The sequence below is a fragment of the Notechis scutatus genome, chromosome 1 (assembly GCF_049901735.1).
Source record: "Notechis scutatus isolate UNSWTSFEM ecotype Mainland chromosome 1, rNotScu1.2, whole genome shotgun sequence".
Lineage (NCBI taxonomy): Eukaryota > Metazoa > Chordata > Lepidosauria > Squamata > Elapidae > Notechis > Notechis scutatus.
Window position 1 is genome coordinate 49359227 of NC_142009.1, and position 16139 is coordinate 49375365.

The following is a 16139-nucleotide window of genomic DNA, read 5'->3' on the forward strand; positions in this document are numbered from 1 at the left end:
ATGGTCCTTAATGCCCTTACAAAGCCCCCCTTGAACCCCTTAGAACAGCGTCTCTCCGTTTCCTGACTCTGAAGGTAGTGTTCCTTGTTGCCATCACTTCTGCCAGGAGGGTTTCCAAGCTTGCTGTGCTTTCCATCAGACAGGACCTTTGTTCCTTTCATGATGATAGAGTTGTTCTTCGTCTGGACCCCTCATTCCGAAGGTTAACACCTGGTTTCACAGGTCCCAGGACACTGTTTTGTCTGACTTCTGTCCTCTCCCGCACCATGACTTAGAGCGGCAGTGGCATACGCTAGACGTAAGAAGGGCTCTTAGAATATACATTAAGCGCACTTCCTCCTTCAGGAAGTTGGAAGCCATGTTTGTTTCCTTTTTTCCTTCTCACTTGGGGCACAAGGCCTCTTCTACTACTATTAGCAGGTGGGTCAGGTCTTGCATTGAGCAGGCCTACAAAGTTGCGGCCCTTCTGCAGACCTCCCCAAGGTCTGACGGCGCACTCTACCAGAAGCGCGGCCACTTCTGCTGCCTGGGCGACCCAAGCATCCTTGGAGGAGATTTGTCGTGCGGCCATGTGGACATCCCCGTCTCCTTTCATCAGACACTACCGTCTGGATGCTGTTGCCTCGGCGACTGCAGCCTTCGGCAGATGGGTGCTTCAACGAGTGGTTCCACAGTCGGTGTGATGAGCTGGATGAGGACCCGCCCATGGACATGCAAGCTTTGGTATGTCCCATCCTGGGCTCTCGATGCAGCATGGAGAATGGGCGTTGGTAGAAGTTACATGAGCGCCCTTTCTATCTATGCTGCAAGAGAGTCCAGCCCCTCCCTTGATTCGTCCAGAGAGGGTAAGACATATTTCTGTATATTTTGGGCTTTCAGAGACACCTTTCAGTCTGTCAAGTATCTTCGCCAAAGCTGGGGTCTCTCCCGGGGGCTGGCTTTTATATCTTAGTACAGACTCAGCTAAATGATGTCATAGGAAGTAGTCAACCCATCCTGGGCTCTCTTGCAGCATCGATAGAAAGGGCGTTCACGGTAACTTCTACCAACGCCCATTCTGTATATATTGGACTAGATGAAACAGTGGTCTGAAAGGTATTTTCTAGTTACATGTACAGTATATGTATGCAGTCATAAATGAACTTTATGTATTATATATTAAATAACATCAGATTGAATATAACTTTTAAAATGTAATCATGTTCCCCTAGATTAGCTCTAATATCTTTAGAACACTTCCTCCAAGTGAAAATCCTGATTTTGATCCAGAAGAGGATGAGCCTACATTAGAAGCTTCTTGGCCCCATATACAGGTAACTTTTTCAAATTTGTTTGTTGATATTCATGCCAGCGTTCTTAGGATTACAGATATAGATGTAATATCAAACAAAGTCATGTTTTCTATGTCTTGCTGCTGTCATCTGGATTTCTGAAATCCAGCTCAAGTAACCCTGAAATGTTGTACTTTGTCATCTACAATCAGCAAATGCAATATAAACATTTTTATATGCACATGAATCTATTTTCAAACCATTCCATGTGGTCACCTGATTTCCAGCCTCCAGGATTCTAAAATATTATTTTTCGTGTTTGATTTACATTTTGCCACTTCATTCAGTCCTGCCTTCTAAAATGTAGGACCTGATATCAGTAAAGTTACTGGTTTTACTACTACCAAATTAAACCCTGGTTCTTCTTTATCCTCAATGTATAACTTGTTCCTGCCTCGGATGGTATTGATTATGTCCTATGGCCTTCACTAGATTGAATTCTTTGACTTTTAACTTGAATTTAGGATTGATGGGGCAATTGTGAGTAGAAGCAAACTCACCTCTGCACAATAAGACTTAATAAATCTTTTATTGGCTCTTCTAGAAGGTTTTTTTAAAGTGTAATTGCCTTGAGGATGGTTGGCAAGAAGTTTGTGGGATTTATATTGGGTGATCGATGATAATGGTGAGCTTCCTTTGCTTCTTTTTGTTTCTCAACCTCAACTGCTTTAAGATGTATGGACTTCAACCCCAGATTCCCACCCCCTCCCCTAGGCAGAATGCTTTAAAGAAAGCTTTTAAGAAGCCCAATTGCCTGAAAACAACTGCCAACATTATGCATGGAACTACCCCCAATAATTAATCTTTTTAAAAAGCCTTTTTAAAACTCTTTATGAACTCGATTCAAAGATACTGCAGCTGGTTAGTGTTAAACCTGGTGCACTTATAATACAAAAAATAGCATTAGAAAAGGAGGAATTGGCTATGTCATGAATAGGGAGATAATAAAAATACAAAAGGTCATATAGGAGAAAATAACATGGAAGCCCCAGAGCACATCTGATATCTTAACTATTTTCTGCACTAGACTTGAGAGAAGCCTTTCCTGCAGCTTAAAGACTATAGTAGTGGAGTAGGAATATGTGATTTTAAGAGCCTGAACCAGTGGTGGGATTCAAATTTTTTTACTACTGGTTCTGTGGGTGTGGCAGGGGAAGGACACTGTAAAAACTCCAGTCAGAGGTGGTATTTGCTGGTTTTCCGAACTACTCCAAATTTCTGCTACCGGTTCTCCAGAACTGGTCAGAACCTGCTGAATACCACCTCTGGCCTGAACTGTTAATATGCTAGTTAATATGCTAATATTGGCATGCTGAATTTTATTGAAATGGATTTCTGTTATCTTCTAATGGGCTTTATTAATATATGTGAAATGTATTACATGTCAAAATGTTTTTACAATATTTATTTTATTATTTCATAGCTGGTGTACGAATTTTTACTAAGGTTTTTAGAAAGTCCTGATTTCCAACCTAGCATTGCAAAACGTCATATTGACCAGAAATTTGTACAGCAGGTAAATATTCATCTGAAATATATAGCTTAGATTATTTTTTAGCTTAGATTATTTTTTAATGTAAATGTTTCTTTTATGGATGGAAGATTAATTTTGTTTCACAGAAATATTTTTAGACAAGCTTATTTATATTTATATACTATAAAAGGGGAAGAAATGACATTTTGACAATACTCCCTTTGAGTTGTGGCGGTTATGTATCTTCCTTCCCATACTGCTGCAAAGTATATAGAATTATAGAGTTGGAAGCTTGGAGGTCTTCTAGTCCAACCCCCGCTGCCCATACCACCCCACTCCCATAGTTGGAGAATGTGCACATATTTCCCTTCTAACTACTGTTGAAGAATAAGTTCCAGCACAGTTGCAGCACCGTTTGGTGTGTTTCCAAAGGAACACATGAAAATTGTCAGCTAGAGTGCCCCCATGAGTAGTTTCTCTCAAATCAGAGATCAGAGTTCAAGTCAGCATTCTTTATATTGTTAAATAGAGGGAGAAATAGAACAGTAATCTGTGAGAAGTGTAAGTTTGCAACTGTTGAACTGTAACTGTGTATTACATTGAAATGATTTTTTTAAATTATGGCAAAGATAATTGTATAACACTATCTACATATCCTATGTAAACATTATGAATGTATGGAAATGCAATATTACATAATATTAGCTCTATTCCTTATTTTTAAGGTGAGGCAATATACATTACATTTATTAGCAATAATTACAGTGCCACCACACAGTAACTGTGGTTTGGTTATTCTTAGCTCAGCATTTCCTTGTTATTGAATTTGTTTGCTTATGACCAGTAAGAATGTTTGTATTTCTACCTAAACACTTGCTACTATTGACTTTTGAAATATTTATCCTATGAACTCCCTGCCATACATTTGCAAACTGTTTGTTTTTGGCATTGTATTATTGAAGCCTTTCTGAATTTAATTTAGATTTATGTGGGAAGGTGTGGAACAAATTTGGTTGAACTTGTATACCAATTAGTGCTTATTGAAGTAATAAACTATACTTTATTAATAGCTGTTGGAGCTTTTTGACAGTGAAGATCCACGAGAGCGTGACTTTCTAAAAACAGTACTTCATCGAATTTATGGCAAATTCCTTGGATTAAGAGCATTCATCAGGAAACAAATCAACAATATTTTTCTCAGGTATATGATATACTGTCTACAATCTTACTACCATCTTTGTGTATATTTAATTTGTACTTTGAAAAGTACAGAATTAATAACCTACAGCTTGTTCTTAATGTAATAACATATTTGGGATTAAACTTCTGAAAGGCTTTGGGTAATTAGCTTGCCCTCAACCCTCCCGCAGGACAAATTGGCTTAATTACTTGAGTATTTTTTAGTTCTAAATGTTGTAAATGATTCAGAAGGTTAAAGCATCCTTTTTATGCCTGGATTCTACAGAACTTCTGCGGTTTGAGGCTACTTGTGGGCTGTATGTTATCCCTTTCTGTTCTGGAGGATTGTTGTGATCTACTTTGAATCTTACCCATAATGTAGAATATCTATTTTAAAGCAAATTTCTTACATCAAATGGAAGGTGCATTCTGCTAAGAGTTTTCAGAAAAAATAGTAACCCCTCAACTGTCATGTGGAGAATGTTTTAATATTTAACTGTGTTTTCTTCTTCACTGTTCAGTGAAACTTTAATTGCAATTTTTTCAACAGGTTTATATATGAAACAGAACATTTCAATGGTGTTGCTGAGCTACTTGAGATACTGGGAAGGTAGGTTGATTTATTCATCACAGTCAGGAAGGACCAAGGTTTGCATCAGTTGTTTTTTTATAGTTACCAATGGTTACAGTTATCATCACCAACCCAATTGTTATCAGGCCTGCCAAGGGAGTTGAAGATGCTGTAACTGAAATGACCTCTTGGAGTTAATATACTCCTGGGAGGACCAAGAGCAAGAAGATTCCATGTGGACATTGGTACTGGTCTTAGAAAATCAGGCACTTGAATAAATATGCTTCTACAAAACATTAAAGAGATATACTGTGAAGTTCAGATGACTTGCAGAATTGCTATATGGGGACATCATCTACAAATAAACAATTAAAGTATGTTAGGCAGTATTCAGTATCACAGTATGTGTCCGCAATGAAGGTAGTCCTTGACTTAATAACTGTAACTGAGCCCACAATTATAGTTGTATGCTGAGCCAGTTTTTAACAGGTCATCACATGGTCATCCTGATTTTATGTCTTTTTTTGCAGCAGTCATAAAGGAAGCCCACTGTTTGCAATGGGTGATTTTTGCCAGAAACCAGAAGTAAACTCTGATTTCCTATAAGAAACTAGTACATTGTGGACATGTGGCCATGGGATGTGGCAAATGAATGTAAATGAGGGCTGGTTGCTAAGTGTCCAAAATTCAATCACATGATCGTGTGAGAGGGGGTGGATGCCAGAACATTTAATTTCAGTCATAGTAACTTTTGGGGGGTTATTGTAAGTTCAATCGTTCACTAAGCAACTGGTCCTTAAATGAGAATTGCCTGTAGGACAGGTACTGAGAGTCTGATACCTTCCTTTCCCCTTTTATTTCAAACAGGATTTGATAGATATGACCAGAAAAGAAGGGGAGGAAAGAAAAGGAAATGTTCTATGAGATCCATAAACTGCATGTAATTAATTTTACATTTAATGGAACAATTACAATATTCCTGCAGTTCCAAATGTGTTTTTTTATTTGTAAACTTTTTCATACAGTAAAAGTCTTAGAAATGACCTCAAATTGGTGCAAATTGGAGTACCGAATCTGCTGTGATTTAATTTCAATCCTACTTAAAGCACTTTTTTTTTCAATTGGTGAAATGTGCAGTTGGTGCTCATATAGGGAACCAAACAGCCAAATTAGTGGATACAAACAAGCATCATCTAGGATTTGCTTATTTGTAGTCACTAATTTCAGCAACATGATTGGAAAAGTAACTGGTCCTTACTACCCTGTGGAAAATAGAGCTGGTCTTGTACTATGTTCATAGGAATAGTATTGTTCACAATCTTCAGAATAAAATGTAAAATAAATATCCATTTATTACATGTATTGCTGTACTGTAGTAAGTTTTCATGTTCAATTTGTTTTTCCCCTCTTAGTATTATCAATGGTTTTGCATTGCCACTGAAAGCTGAACATAAACAATTCCTTCTGAAGGTTCTTATTCCCATGCATACTGCAAAGGGATTAGCTTTATTTCATGCACAGGTATGTTGAAATAAAATATTGCATGTTGAAGCTCAAGTAATGTTGCAATTACACCTATTTAATTGCACAAGTTGAGTTTTTTTAGGACCAGAGGTCATTATTTAAAGATACATAACTTTAATATATTTCACAGTGGAAAATCAGGATGAATATTTATTTGCACACTGCTAAAGTTTTTATGAACCAATATTGTAAAATAAATACATGTTTTCCTCAACTACTTGTGCTTTTGAATTTATTATCTATTTATTTATTAGTTTATTAGTGATTGTATGTTGTAATTTTAAAAATAGCTTACCTGTATTCTCCTACATGCATAGCTTGAAATCTGCTTCCCAAGGTGTTTGATAGAAGAGTTAAACCGGGTACTAACTAAAAACACTAAATAGTAATTATCTGCCTTCTGAGGGTCATCTGATGATGCATCAGTGTATGGCACTTAAGGAAGTGTTCCTCTTTGTGCTTGACAACTGAGTTTGTGGCATTCACCGTGATCCTGTGTTACATGATGCTTATAAGCGTCTTTATTTTTCAAAACTAAAGATTTAAAATTTTTCAAAACTAAAGATTTAAAAGTTTCCAAAAGAGGCTCAGGGCAGACATAAAACCATACATATGAATGACAGATGACCATTCAAATAATATTTTACAGGTAATCTCTTTTTGAAAATTATGAGAATTTAATAATCCTATAATGAACTATGAATTTTCAAAAACTTTTTTTTAAAGCTGGCGTACTGTGTTGTTCAGTTCTTGGAAAAAGATATGGCATTAACAGAGCCGGTAAGCATTGTTGTTTTTGTCTCTCTTTGAACTTTTGCAATATAGCTCAAACTTAGATCTAGCAAATAACAATGATTATCCAAACCTCTGTACCAGTGTGGTTCAGCAACTAGAATTTTCAGCAAGAAATCATAATTCATATGTAGCCTATATAGAACACCCTACTGTTATTTACAATGTATTAATAGAATACATGTGTCCCAGAAATTAATAGAAGACCCTTGCTTTATTGTTCATGGCAAACTCTGACCAGAATACTGGTATCTTCATTTGTTTGACTTAGAAGTGCTTTGCTTCTTAAAGCAAGTCATTTGCTTTCAATTACTGGTTTATGAAATGTGTTTTAATTCTAAAGATGTTTCTAAAACCAGCCTGTTTGTTCCTTGTGCTGTCATACTGAATGTACTTATCCAGTAATATAAATGCAGTAATTACTAGTAAACAGTTTGTTAATATGACAGATATACATTCAAATTTTCAAATTGTTTAAATATATAATTGGACAGCTATTTATCAGAAGTGGCCCCTTACTTTAGAATGCTGATAAAATAATATGTAATAACGGGGTAAGAGGAAAAGCTGAGTATTGTAAATAAATATCATACCAGCAATTTTAGAACAAAGAGTATTTAAATACATCCACAGAAAAGCCTAGTTAAGGAATGATTGAGAAATAGACTTAAATAGGAAAGCGACAGGCGATAGAAATTCTAGAGCAGGGGTTTCTCACTTTTTTGGCACCAAGGACCGGTTTCATGGAAGACATTTTTCGCACGGACTGAGGGGGTTTGTTGGTTTCGGTTTGCTTACTTGCCTTCTGCTCATGTCCAGCTGTACAATCCGGTTCCTAAAAAGCTAAAAGGGTTGGGGACCCCTGTTCTAGAGAAAATGTAAGCATTTTATTTTTTTAAATGTTACATGCAGGTATTATGTCTGACTGAGCCCTAAAGTGATGTTTTGGTCTGCATTTGTTGTATAAACCTAGTCAGTTATCCTTAAATTCAAGAAATCATTGTTAACCTATGACGGCTTAAAGTAATGAGTGAATCTAGTAATTCATTATCTGTTACCTCTTGTTTAAAAATGTAAAAAAAAACCTTTTCAATATATTTGGAACAAAATCCATTTTTGAAGATACATCTGTGTCAATACATTGAACAAAATGATTGAACTTAGTAAATCTAAAGGTAGCAATATCATCATTCAAGTATCAGTTTTCGTAGATATGCTCTGATGAATTTTTATTTTTGCAACCCAGGTTATTAGAGGATTGCTGAAATTTTGGCCAAAAATATGCAGCCAGAAAGAGGTAAATTTGGTTATTTTTCTAAAGCATTATACTAAAATCAATTTACTATAGCTCAGCAGGTTTATTCTAGCTGTAATATGGATAATGCATAAAGTCTCCATTTTCATCTTAAGAAAACTATCTTGGCACCCTAAGGCGAGCTTTAAACATGGCCCTTCTTTGGAAGAATCCTGTGGGCTTAGAGTTCTTACTTACCTGTTTGTGATAAGGCAGCATGACAGGTTATTATGCAGAACATGAATATTCTCTTTGTACCTCCTCCCAATGAAACTTCCCAGGCTGATACACTCCAAACTGTGCTTTTGAGGGGAGTTTGCAGAGTTTTCATTCCTTTTCTAGTATGCTGCCTATTTATGGACCTTGAGAAAGGAGAGAAAAACAGACCTGAGCCTTGCATGCAAATTTGAGGGTGGGAGGAAATGTGTCCTGCATATTCTTAAGAAATAAGTATTACATTGTGTTAAATTGGAAATAATTAAATGTTATCTTTTAAATGACTATTGAAATCCTTCTGTAAAAAGATACTTAATGTATTTGTACCTTTTCATATTATATAGTAGTATGTAGTACAGTGTTATGTGTAATAATACATAGAATATATACTGTTCACATTTTGTTTTACAGAATTTTAGTCTTGTTAAGACTTTCTGAATTATGTTATTTTAAATATAGTTGCTGAAAAATATTTGTGTAGCAACTGTTCAGCTCTGAATCACAACCTGAGTATCTGTGTAAACCTGTATTAATTCATATAAAATCCTAGGAATTTTTAATTTGGATAATTTTTAAACCATCCACTAGACTAGACCATCTCAATAGGTGGTTCTAAGAATACCAGATCTGTAGCATTGCTGATATTTAAAAGTTGAGGAATTTGTTGGTAATCTGGGTTGTTTCAGTAATTTGTATAAAATTAAGGATACTTTACTTATTTTTTAAAAAAAACAAGGGCAAATAGAATTAACGTAGATTACAGAAAATCATAGATTTAAAAAAATCAGTCAATTGTCTTTCTGTATGCTAATGATGTTATTATATAAACCTTTCTTGCCTAAATATTTTTTCTTTGTAACAGGTCATGTTTTTAGGTGAAATTGAAGAAATTCTGGATGTAATAGAACCGACACAGTTCAAAAAAATACAAGACCCTCTTTTTAAACAGATAGCAAAGTGTGTGTCAAGTTCACATTTTCAGGTATAACTTGAGATTTTCAATAATTAAACACTGGTACTAGCCAATCTCATTGTCCTGATATTTTAAATGTGTATTTCAGATTGCAGAAAGAGCTCTGTACTTTTGGAATAATGAATATATTCTTGGTCTGATTGAAGAGAACGTTGATACTATTTTGCCAATTATGTTTGGCAATTTATATAAGATCTCCAAAGAACACTGGAATCCGTATGTACTTCTTACTGTTTAATCTTTTAAAATGTCTTTATATATTGCAGATTAGTTTCAGATTTAAATCCTTTTGATTTGTAGGGCACAAACACCATGTTAAAAGAATGCACTTGTGTATATGACAATGCATGAGAAAACAACTGCACAGAACTGCAAGTGCTGAATCATTGATACTGCTACTTGAAAGATGTGTTTAGAAATGATTTATAATATATATTGTCATAAAATCATAAAGTTGCAAGTGACTTCAATTCATCTTGTGTAATCCTCTGCTCAGTACAGGATCCATTAGACCATTTCTGATAGATGACTATCCAATCTATGTTTGACAACCTCCAGTGAAGAAGATTCCCCTTTATGAGGCAATCTGATCGATAGCTCTTGTGATAGGAAATTCCTCCTCATATCTCTTATTTAAATCTACTTCCTTATACTTTCATCCTAAGGTTCTGGTAGTTCCCCAGAAGGCAAAAGAGAAGAGATATCATCTAATGACATATTTCTCCTCGACCTGCTTTTACACATGCTAAATCTATACCATTCTTTTAACCATTCCCCATAGGATTTCATTTCCAGCCCAAATCATCTTGGTACCATCCAGTCAATTTCTTTCAGTTTATGGGTTTCCTTTTTTAGAGTTCAGTGTCCAGGCAGGATAGTGTGGGTGGGATCTCATCAAGGCAAAATAGAGTGGAACAATTACTCTGTCCCATGATCGCTATATTCCTGTGTATACGTTCCAAAATAGCATTTGCATTGTCAGCAAATGCATCCAATCATTAACTATTGTTTAATTTAAGTTCTGCTTGAACACCCAGATCCCTTTCATGTTACTACTGTGAAACAGATCTCTCCCTTTGTTTTGCTTGTTTCTTTGTTTTATTTTTCTCTTTTTCTCCTGTTTAAACCTCTTTAGATTTTTTTAAAAATCTTCCTTTCTCTTTGAAGTTTTAGTTAGTCCTAGTTTTTATGCCATCTGCAGATTTGGTAATCATCCCCCAATTCTGCCCAGTCACTTGGCTGAGTTAGGTAGCCATAGTAATTTAATAAATAAAAAATAAACAAACTCCTTCCAGATCAGTAATAAAAATGTTGGTCCCAAGACAGATTTGTGGCACTCTATATTGTGCTGCTGTCCAACTTGATAAGGAGACATTTATGAATGGCAATTATAAATCCATGCAACATGCCCATATTTTACAGTTTTGTTGAGGATTTCATGAGAGGCTTTGTCAAATGCTTTGCTGGGGTCAAGGTACAACTTTTCAGCCAAAATGCAATAAAATGTTACTTACAGAATATAGTCAAAATTATGACAGCAGCCAACCATTTAAAAATCTATCTAAAACAGTTTAAAAGCTCAGTGTGGTATGTAAACAGGCTTCAAGTCACTGACTTGGGACTCTTCTCCACGATATCTACTGGCAGAATGGGTTTCTTCTTCTGAGAATGGACATTCTCAGAGTTACAAATCTGATGCCAGGGAAATCTTCTTAGGAAGGCATTCTATAATCAAAATAATGTTATGTTGAAATTAATCAAATGTTTATTATAAGTCATAAAGGAATTGAGATGTAATGGAAACTTACTCTCAAGGAAATCACTTTACTAGTCAGATAATTTTATCCTTTGATTTTTCATTTATTGCCAAGCAAATTTTGTTGAAATACTAAATATAGGAGGCCCTTATGAATATATTTTTGCATTTTGTACTTTTGTTAGATTTGGCCAGCACCCTTTACAGTTCACTTGACTTTGATTTATATTGGATTGTAACTTTGCTGCTATTTATTATGACAATAATTCAATCACACTGTTGCTTTAAATTTGAGTGAAGACAAACAAGTCTAATGTCCATGCTTCGAGTTTGCAGACCCCATCATTTCAAAAATAAGTACAATTGTTTCTTTTATGTGAAATGGTGACAAAATTAAAGCAGAAGCTAAATAATCAGACTAGATGATAGAATGTATCTCTTAACAATATTTTTGTAACTTACCCTGTTCTAGGACCATTTTAGCATTAGTATATAATGTGCTGAAAACACTGATGGAGATGAATGGGAAACTATTTGATGAACTCACAAGCACTTACAAAGCAGAAAGACAAAGGTACACTTTTCCAATGTGTTTACAAACATGTGCCTGAAACAGTCTTACAGATTAATGTTGATTTGACATTAAAATAAAAACAATAGTTTTGTAAATGAATGATCTCTTCCTACTATTCACATTAACAATGTTTATCCATTTCTTCTCAATAAATGCATTCCTTCCTTAAGCCCATTTCTCTTAAGGGGCCTTGCTTAGCATACTTACTTGTACCTAGCACCTCTTCCTGCTTCACAGCCAGTCCTTTCCTTTTCACTTTTATTTTTTGCAAGGATTTATGCTTATGAGATTTTCTGATTAAGGGCTGTTGCAGTTTTTCTCTTTCCATGTAGTAAGGTACAAATTCTTTCTTTTTACTAACCCACTGATCATTGTAAAGCCGCCTAGCATTTGGCATCTTACCAACTGTATATTGAGATATAAGCCTGCACATCCATATAAGATGTTTGTATCAGCAAAAGCTTTGGGACATCTCTGGCTGCTATTAGTGGGGTAATTAGCAGTCACATGGGACACAATCTTTCCCATGCCTTCATGCTTCAGCATTTTTTTCTGTTGAGATTTTGTTGCTCTGTATGGCAATGTGCTTCTCTTAATTTATTTTCACATATATACAGGTGGGCTTCTGTTATGCGCATGGAAGGAAATGTTAGTAAAGAAATAGTCCAAATAGTAATACAGAGCTGGATCTTTTCTGCACTGGAGCTCCACTCCAAATTGTTTGAGAAGCTGTACTCATCTAGTTTAATAGATGACTTACCAAATCCCTTATTAATTAAAGGAGAAAAGACACGTTTAGGGTTGTGCTAGTAGAACTATAATTTACTAGGTCCCTACCAATCGGTCTTCACTTCCAGGAAGAAATGAAATACATTCTCCTGGAGATGTTTCCCTGCTGGGGAAACTGGAGCACTACGTAATGGAGATGCTAGAGGAGTGTTTCTGAACCTCAGCTAATATGTGTGGATTTTAACTCTCATAATTCCTACAGATGATAGCCTGGTATAGGCTTTATAGGCTGTCAATCTGATCAGCCCTGATCTCAAGATACTTTGGTTAAAAACTGATACGTTAAATTAAGGGGCATCTTTAAAAGGTTTTCAATGTATTCAGAGTATCTTTTTAAAAACCTTCATGTTTTACTTCCTATTGGAATAAAAATCTCAGTGTGGTTAGCATAGAGTTCTATAATGCTATGAATTAAAGGCAAAAATATGCTGCGGAACGTATAGGAGGCATGCATGTAGTCTTGTCTGTAATTCCTTAAACACACCTGTTCTTGGAATCATAGTATAGCTGGATGTTCCTAAGAGGAGATACAGCTCGAGGTAGATCTTACTGACTGCCTTATGGAGTGACCATTCAAAGTACTGAAAAAAAACAAAACAATTTTGCAACCATTTAGTTACTTTTAAAAGGTTTTTCTCAGTCAATTCTTATGCATTGTCCTGACATTGACCCTTTTTTCACATCCAAGTGGCTGTTGGAGAGGAAGGGGATTACAAGAGATCAGGCACAGAAAGGGGAATACACACTGAATAGAATGCACTAGTGCCAGTTGTTTGCCCAGCATACTTGCAGCCCAGCCCCTGATGTGCTGGGCAAATAGCCAGCGCCACCAAATTCTTTTCAATGTATGTTTTCCATTGTATGCCTGCTAACTCTTGTAATCTTGCCCTCTCCGTTGAATGTAAATGCTTAATTTCCTTATTGCTAATTATCCCAGCACCACATGAGCATTCTAAAGGGTGGAGAAGTAAGGAAAAAAGTAATATTGTAAGCACAGTTGCTTTTCACTTAATAACTAAGATGGTAGTCACAGCTGTGATCACTAAACAAGTACTACTTATCTTTAAAGAAGTTACAAAAATATTCTGTTTGAGGAACTCTGACATAGAAGCACTGGATGTTCTTGAGCATGGGTGTCAAACTCCGCAGCATCACAGAATGCATTGCAGCTTCCCCCTTCGTGGAACTGGGGTGGGCGTGGCCTGCAGGTGATACATCTGGTCTGCGGGCCACCAGTTTGACACCCGTTCTTGAGCATCTATAGATAAACTTTTCAACTCTTGACTTTGAGTAAAATATTAGAAAAATCCTATTGGAACAACTGAACTTTATATGGGCTGATCAGACTTAGTTTAATTAATGGCAGGTGTGTGCTGACCACTATTTGACATCAGTTTGAACATGATTGGTTAATTTTTAACATATCCCTACCTATAAGAGTGTGTGACTTATGCAGCCAAATTATTCTAGTTTTTTATTTTTTCCCTTAACAGATTTCAGTTTGTTTTTAACTGAATTGTACAGTCAATGTTATATTAAGGGTGGAAAAAATTCTGAAATATCTTGGTCTGATTTTTTTTTAACATCTCAAAAAACCTAGTATTTTAAAAGGGATATATAGTCTTTCTATATCTGAATATACTTACGTGGCTAATTCATGGAGACTACAGTTGAGCATGCCAAGAAATGCAGCCTCCTTACTGTAATATCTAAGGATAATTATTCGTAGTTTAAAAACCAACTCATTTCAACACTTTCTGATTACTGTATTTTCTAGCACTACAATATACTCAAGGTTATTCGCATAAAACTTTACTTACATTTTCTTATCACCTTTTTATTTTTCTAAACTTTAGGTTCTTATAAATACAGAGACTGGAATGTTAAAAATTTGTTTTCTAGTCAAACCTGGACATTATCTAGGTCACTATTTTCTGTACTGATTGGTACCAAACAGGTTCGTGATAGAATATTCTGGTTAAACTTCATCATATATTTCTGATCATCTTTAATAGCTCCATAGATGCATAATGATTAAGAAACTTTTATGTTGTTGTTTTTTACAGAGAGAAGAAGAAAGAATTAGAACGTGAAGAATTGTGGAAAAAGCTGGAAGAACTCAGACTCACCAGGACTTTGTCTAACCCGCCAAGTAATACCTCCTCCTCTTTGACAAATATACCAAATGATAGTGCCAAGTGAGTGTGAAAGCCTCTGTTTGTGAGGCATACCTTTTCTATACAGATTTTTAAAAAAAAATATGTAAAAAGTGCAGAAGAGAAACCTCATCAGTATCTTTGAATGGCCATCCTACCCACATGTAAATGAAATATTTTTGAATTGAAATACAGTAATTGAATGTGATATTATTTACCATAGCGTATTGTAAATTTGTCTCTAATCATTGCTATATTGTCAATTCTGATATCTCACAGAAATTTTATCATCCACGAAGTATGTAATTTAATTATGGGAATGGTGAAATTTTGACTTGAAGTTTTTTTTTCTTTTTTAAATTGTGTTGCACTTAGGCATAGATGTCAGGTAGCTACATTTTCTCCTCCCTATGTGCTTTTCATAGCGCTGCAGCCTTTGGTTGAGACTCAGGAAGAGACTTCTAGCTTTACTGTATTTCCTGAAATGAAACTAATAATCTAATATCAAGTTGATGGGATTAACTCCCATGAAGCTCGGTGGGGGTTGCTTCTGAATGTATCACTTGAGTTGAATCTGCCCATTACAATATCACAGGTCAGGCTATTTCATAAGAATGTTTAGTTTAGAGAGATTAAGATTCAAAATTATATGAGGGACCTTTTCAAGTAGAAAAGAGGTGGGTAAAGTGGGCTGTATAAATGGATAGAGACAGGGAAAGGGAGTAAGTTGAGCTTAGCTGGCTTGGAGAAGCAGCCTAACTCCTACCCAAGTTACAATTATCTGAGGGAGGAGTTAGGCTGCGTTATATGTTTTGCTTCAGGAGTTATGTGAGCTCTGAATGAGGAAAGATTGTTAACTTTTAATAAAGAATTATACATATAGTTCTCATGCTTCCTCTTAGAGAAGATTCAGTAGTCATGTTTCTGTTCCCATAACTAAAAATTGGAACCTATACATTACACTCTATAGCAAATTTTTGTCGAACCTAATCAATCTTGCTTTTTTCCGACTTTTACTTGTTTACTCATGCCATGGACAAAGGGTTGGACTAGAAGACCTCTGAGGTCTCCTCTAGCCCTATTGTTCTAGGATTTAACCTGGCCCCTGCAGGATGGCCCAGCTGCTCCATTTAAAGCTTAGGCTGTGCAGTTGGTATGCAGACATGCAAGACAGGTCTTTGTGTTAAAGAAAAAGCAGTGCTTAAGAAGACAAAAAATGATTCTTAAAGTTTTGTCTGTTTTTACTTGATCAGTGGGGTGCTCTTTTGCAGATCTTTATATATCATTCCAATCTCTTAAATTTCAATTGTGTGGAAAATGGTTTTGTATTGAAAGACTAAGGGATTGAGCAGCATTCAATAAAGTCTTTATGTTTGTAATTAGTGCTGTATATTACCATTTTTGTAATTTAATAATTATAAATAGGAGAATGGTTAAATTGATGGGCTATTTTTCAGCAAAATATTAACATTTAATTAAAAGATTTAAATAAGATTAAAGCAGGTGGCAA

At 35.5% G+C, this 16139-nt stretch overlaps 1 protein-coding gene and 1 long non-coding RNA gene across 5 annotated transcripts in view; one reads left to right on the top strand and one right to left on the bottom strand.

The window, feature by feature from the left end:
* The window catches only part of PPP2R5A (protein phosphatase 2 regulatory subunit B'alpha), a 63400-nt gene that overhangs the window by 35359 nt on the left and 11902 nt on the right, over positions 1 to 16139 (top strand). For 3 of the 4 annotated variants that reach the window (XM_087963582.1, XM_026682979.2, XM_026682961.2), the window contains exons 3-13: positions 1212 to 1313; positions 2755 to 2847; positions 3876 to 4006; positions 4535 to 4594; positions 5968 to 6076; positions 6806 to 6859; positions 8118 to 8168; positions 9244 to 9363; positions 9443 to 9570; positions 11583 to 11684; positions 14540 to 14671. In XM_087963582.1, the coding sequence (XP_087819708.1) occupies positions 1212 to 1313; positions 2755 to 2847; positions 3876 to 4006; positions 4535 to 4594; positions 5968 to 6076; positions 6806 to 6859; positions 8118 to 8168; positions 9244 to 9363; positions 9443 to 9570; positions 11583 to 11684; positions 14540 to 14671 (1082 nt within the window). Of the gene's footprint in view, positions 1 to 1211; positions 1314 to 2754; positions 2848 to 3875; positions 4007 to 4534; positions 4595 to 5967; positions 6077 to 6805; positions 6860 to 8117; positions 8169 to 9243; positions 9364 to 9442; positions 9571 to 11582; positions 11685 to 14539; positions 16009 to 16139 lie in introns of those variants that run through there. The other variant, XM_087963588.1, reaches the window with a different exon arrangement.
* On the bottom strand, positions 8364 to 13069 carry LOC148132795 (uncharacterized). Its single transcript, XR_015749292.1, has 3 exons — positions 12958 to 13069; positions 10869 to 11079; positions 8364 to 8527 (listed from the first exon to the last, which is right to left on the bottom strand). It is a non-coding gene; the product is annotated as an uncharacterized LOC148132795 (long non-coding RNA).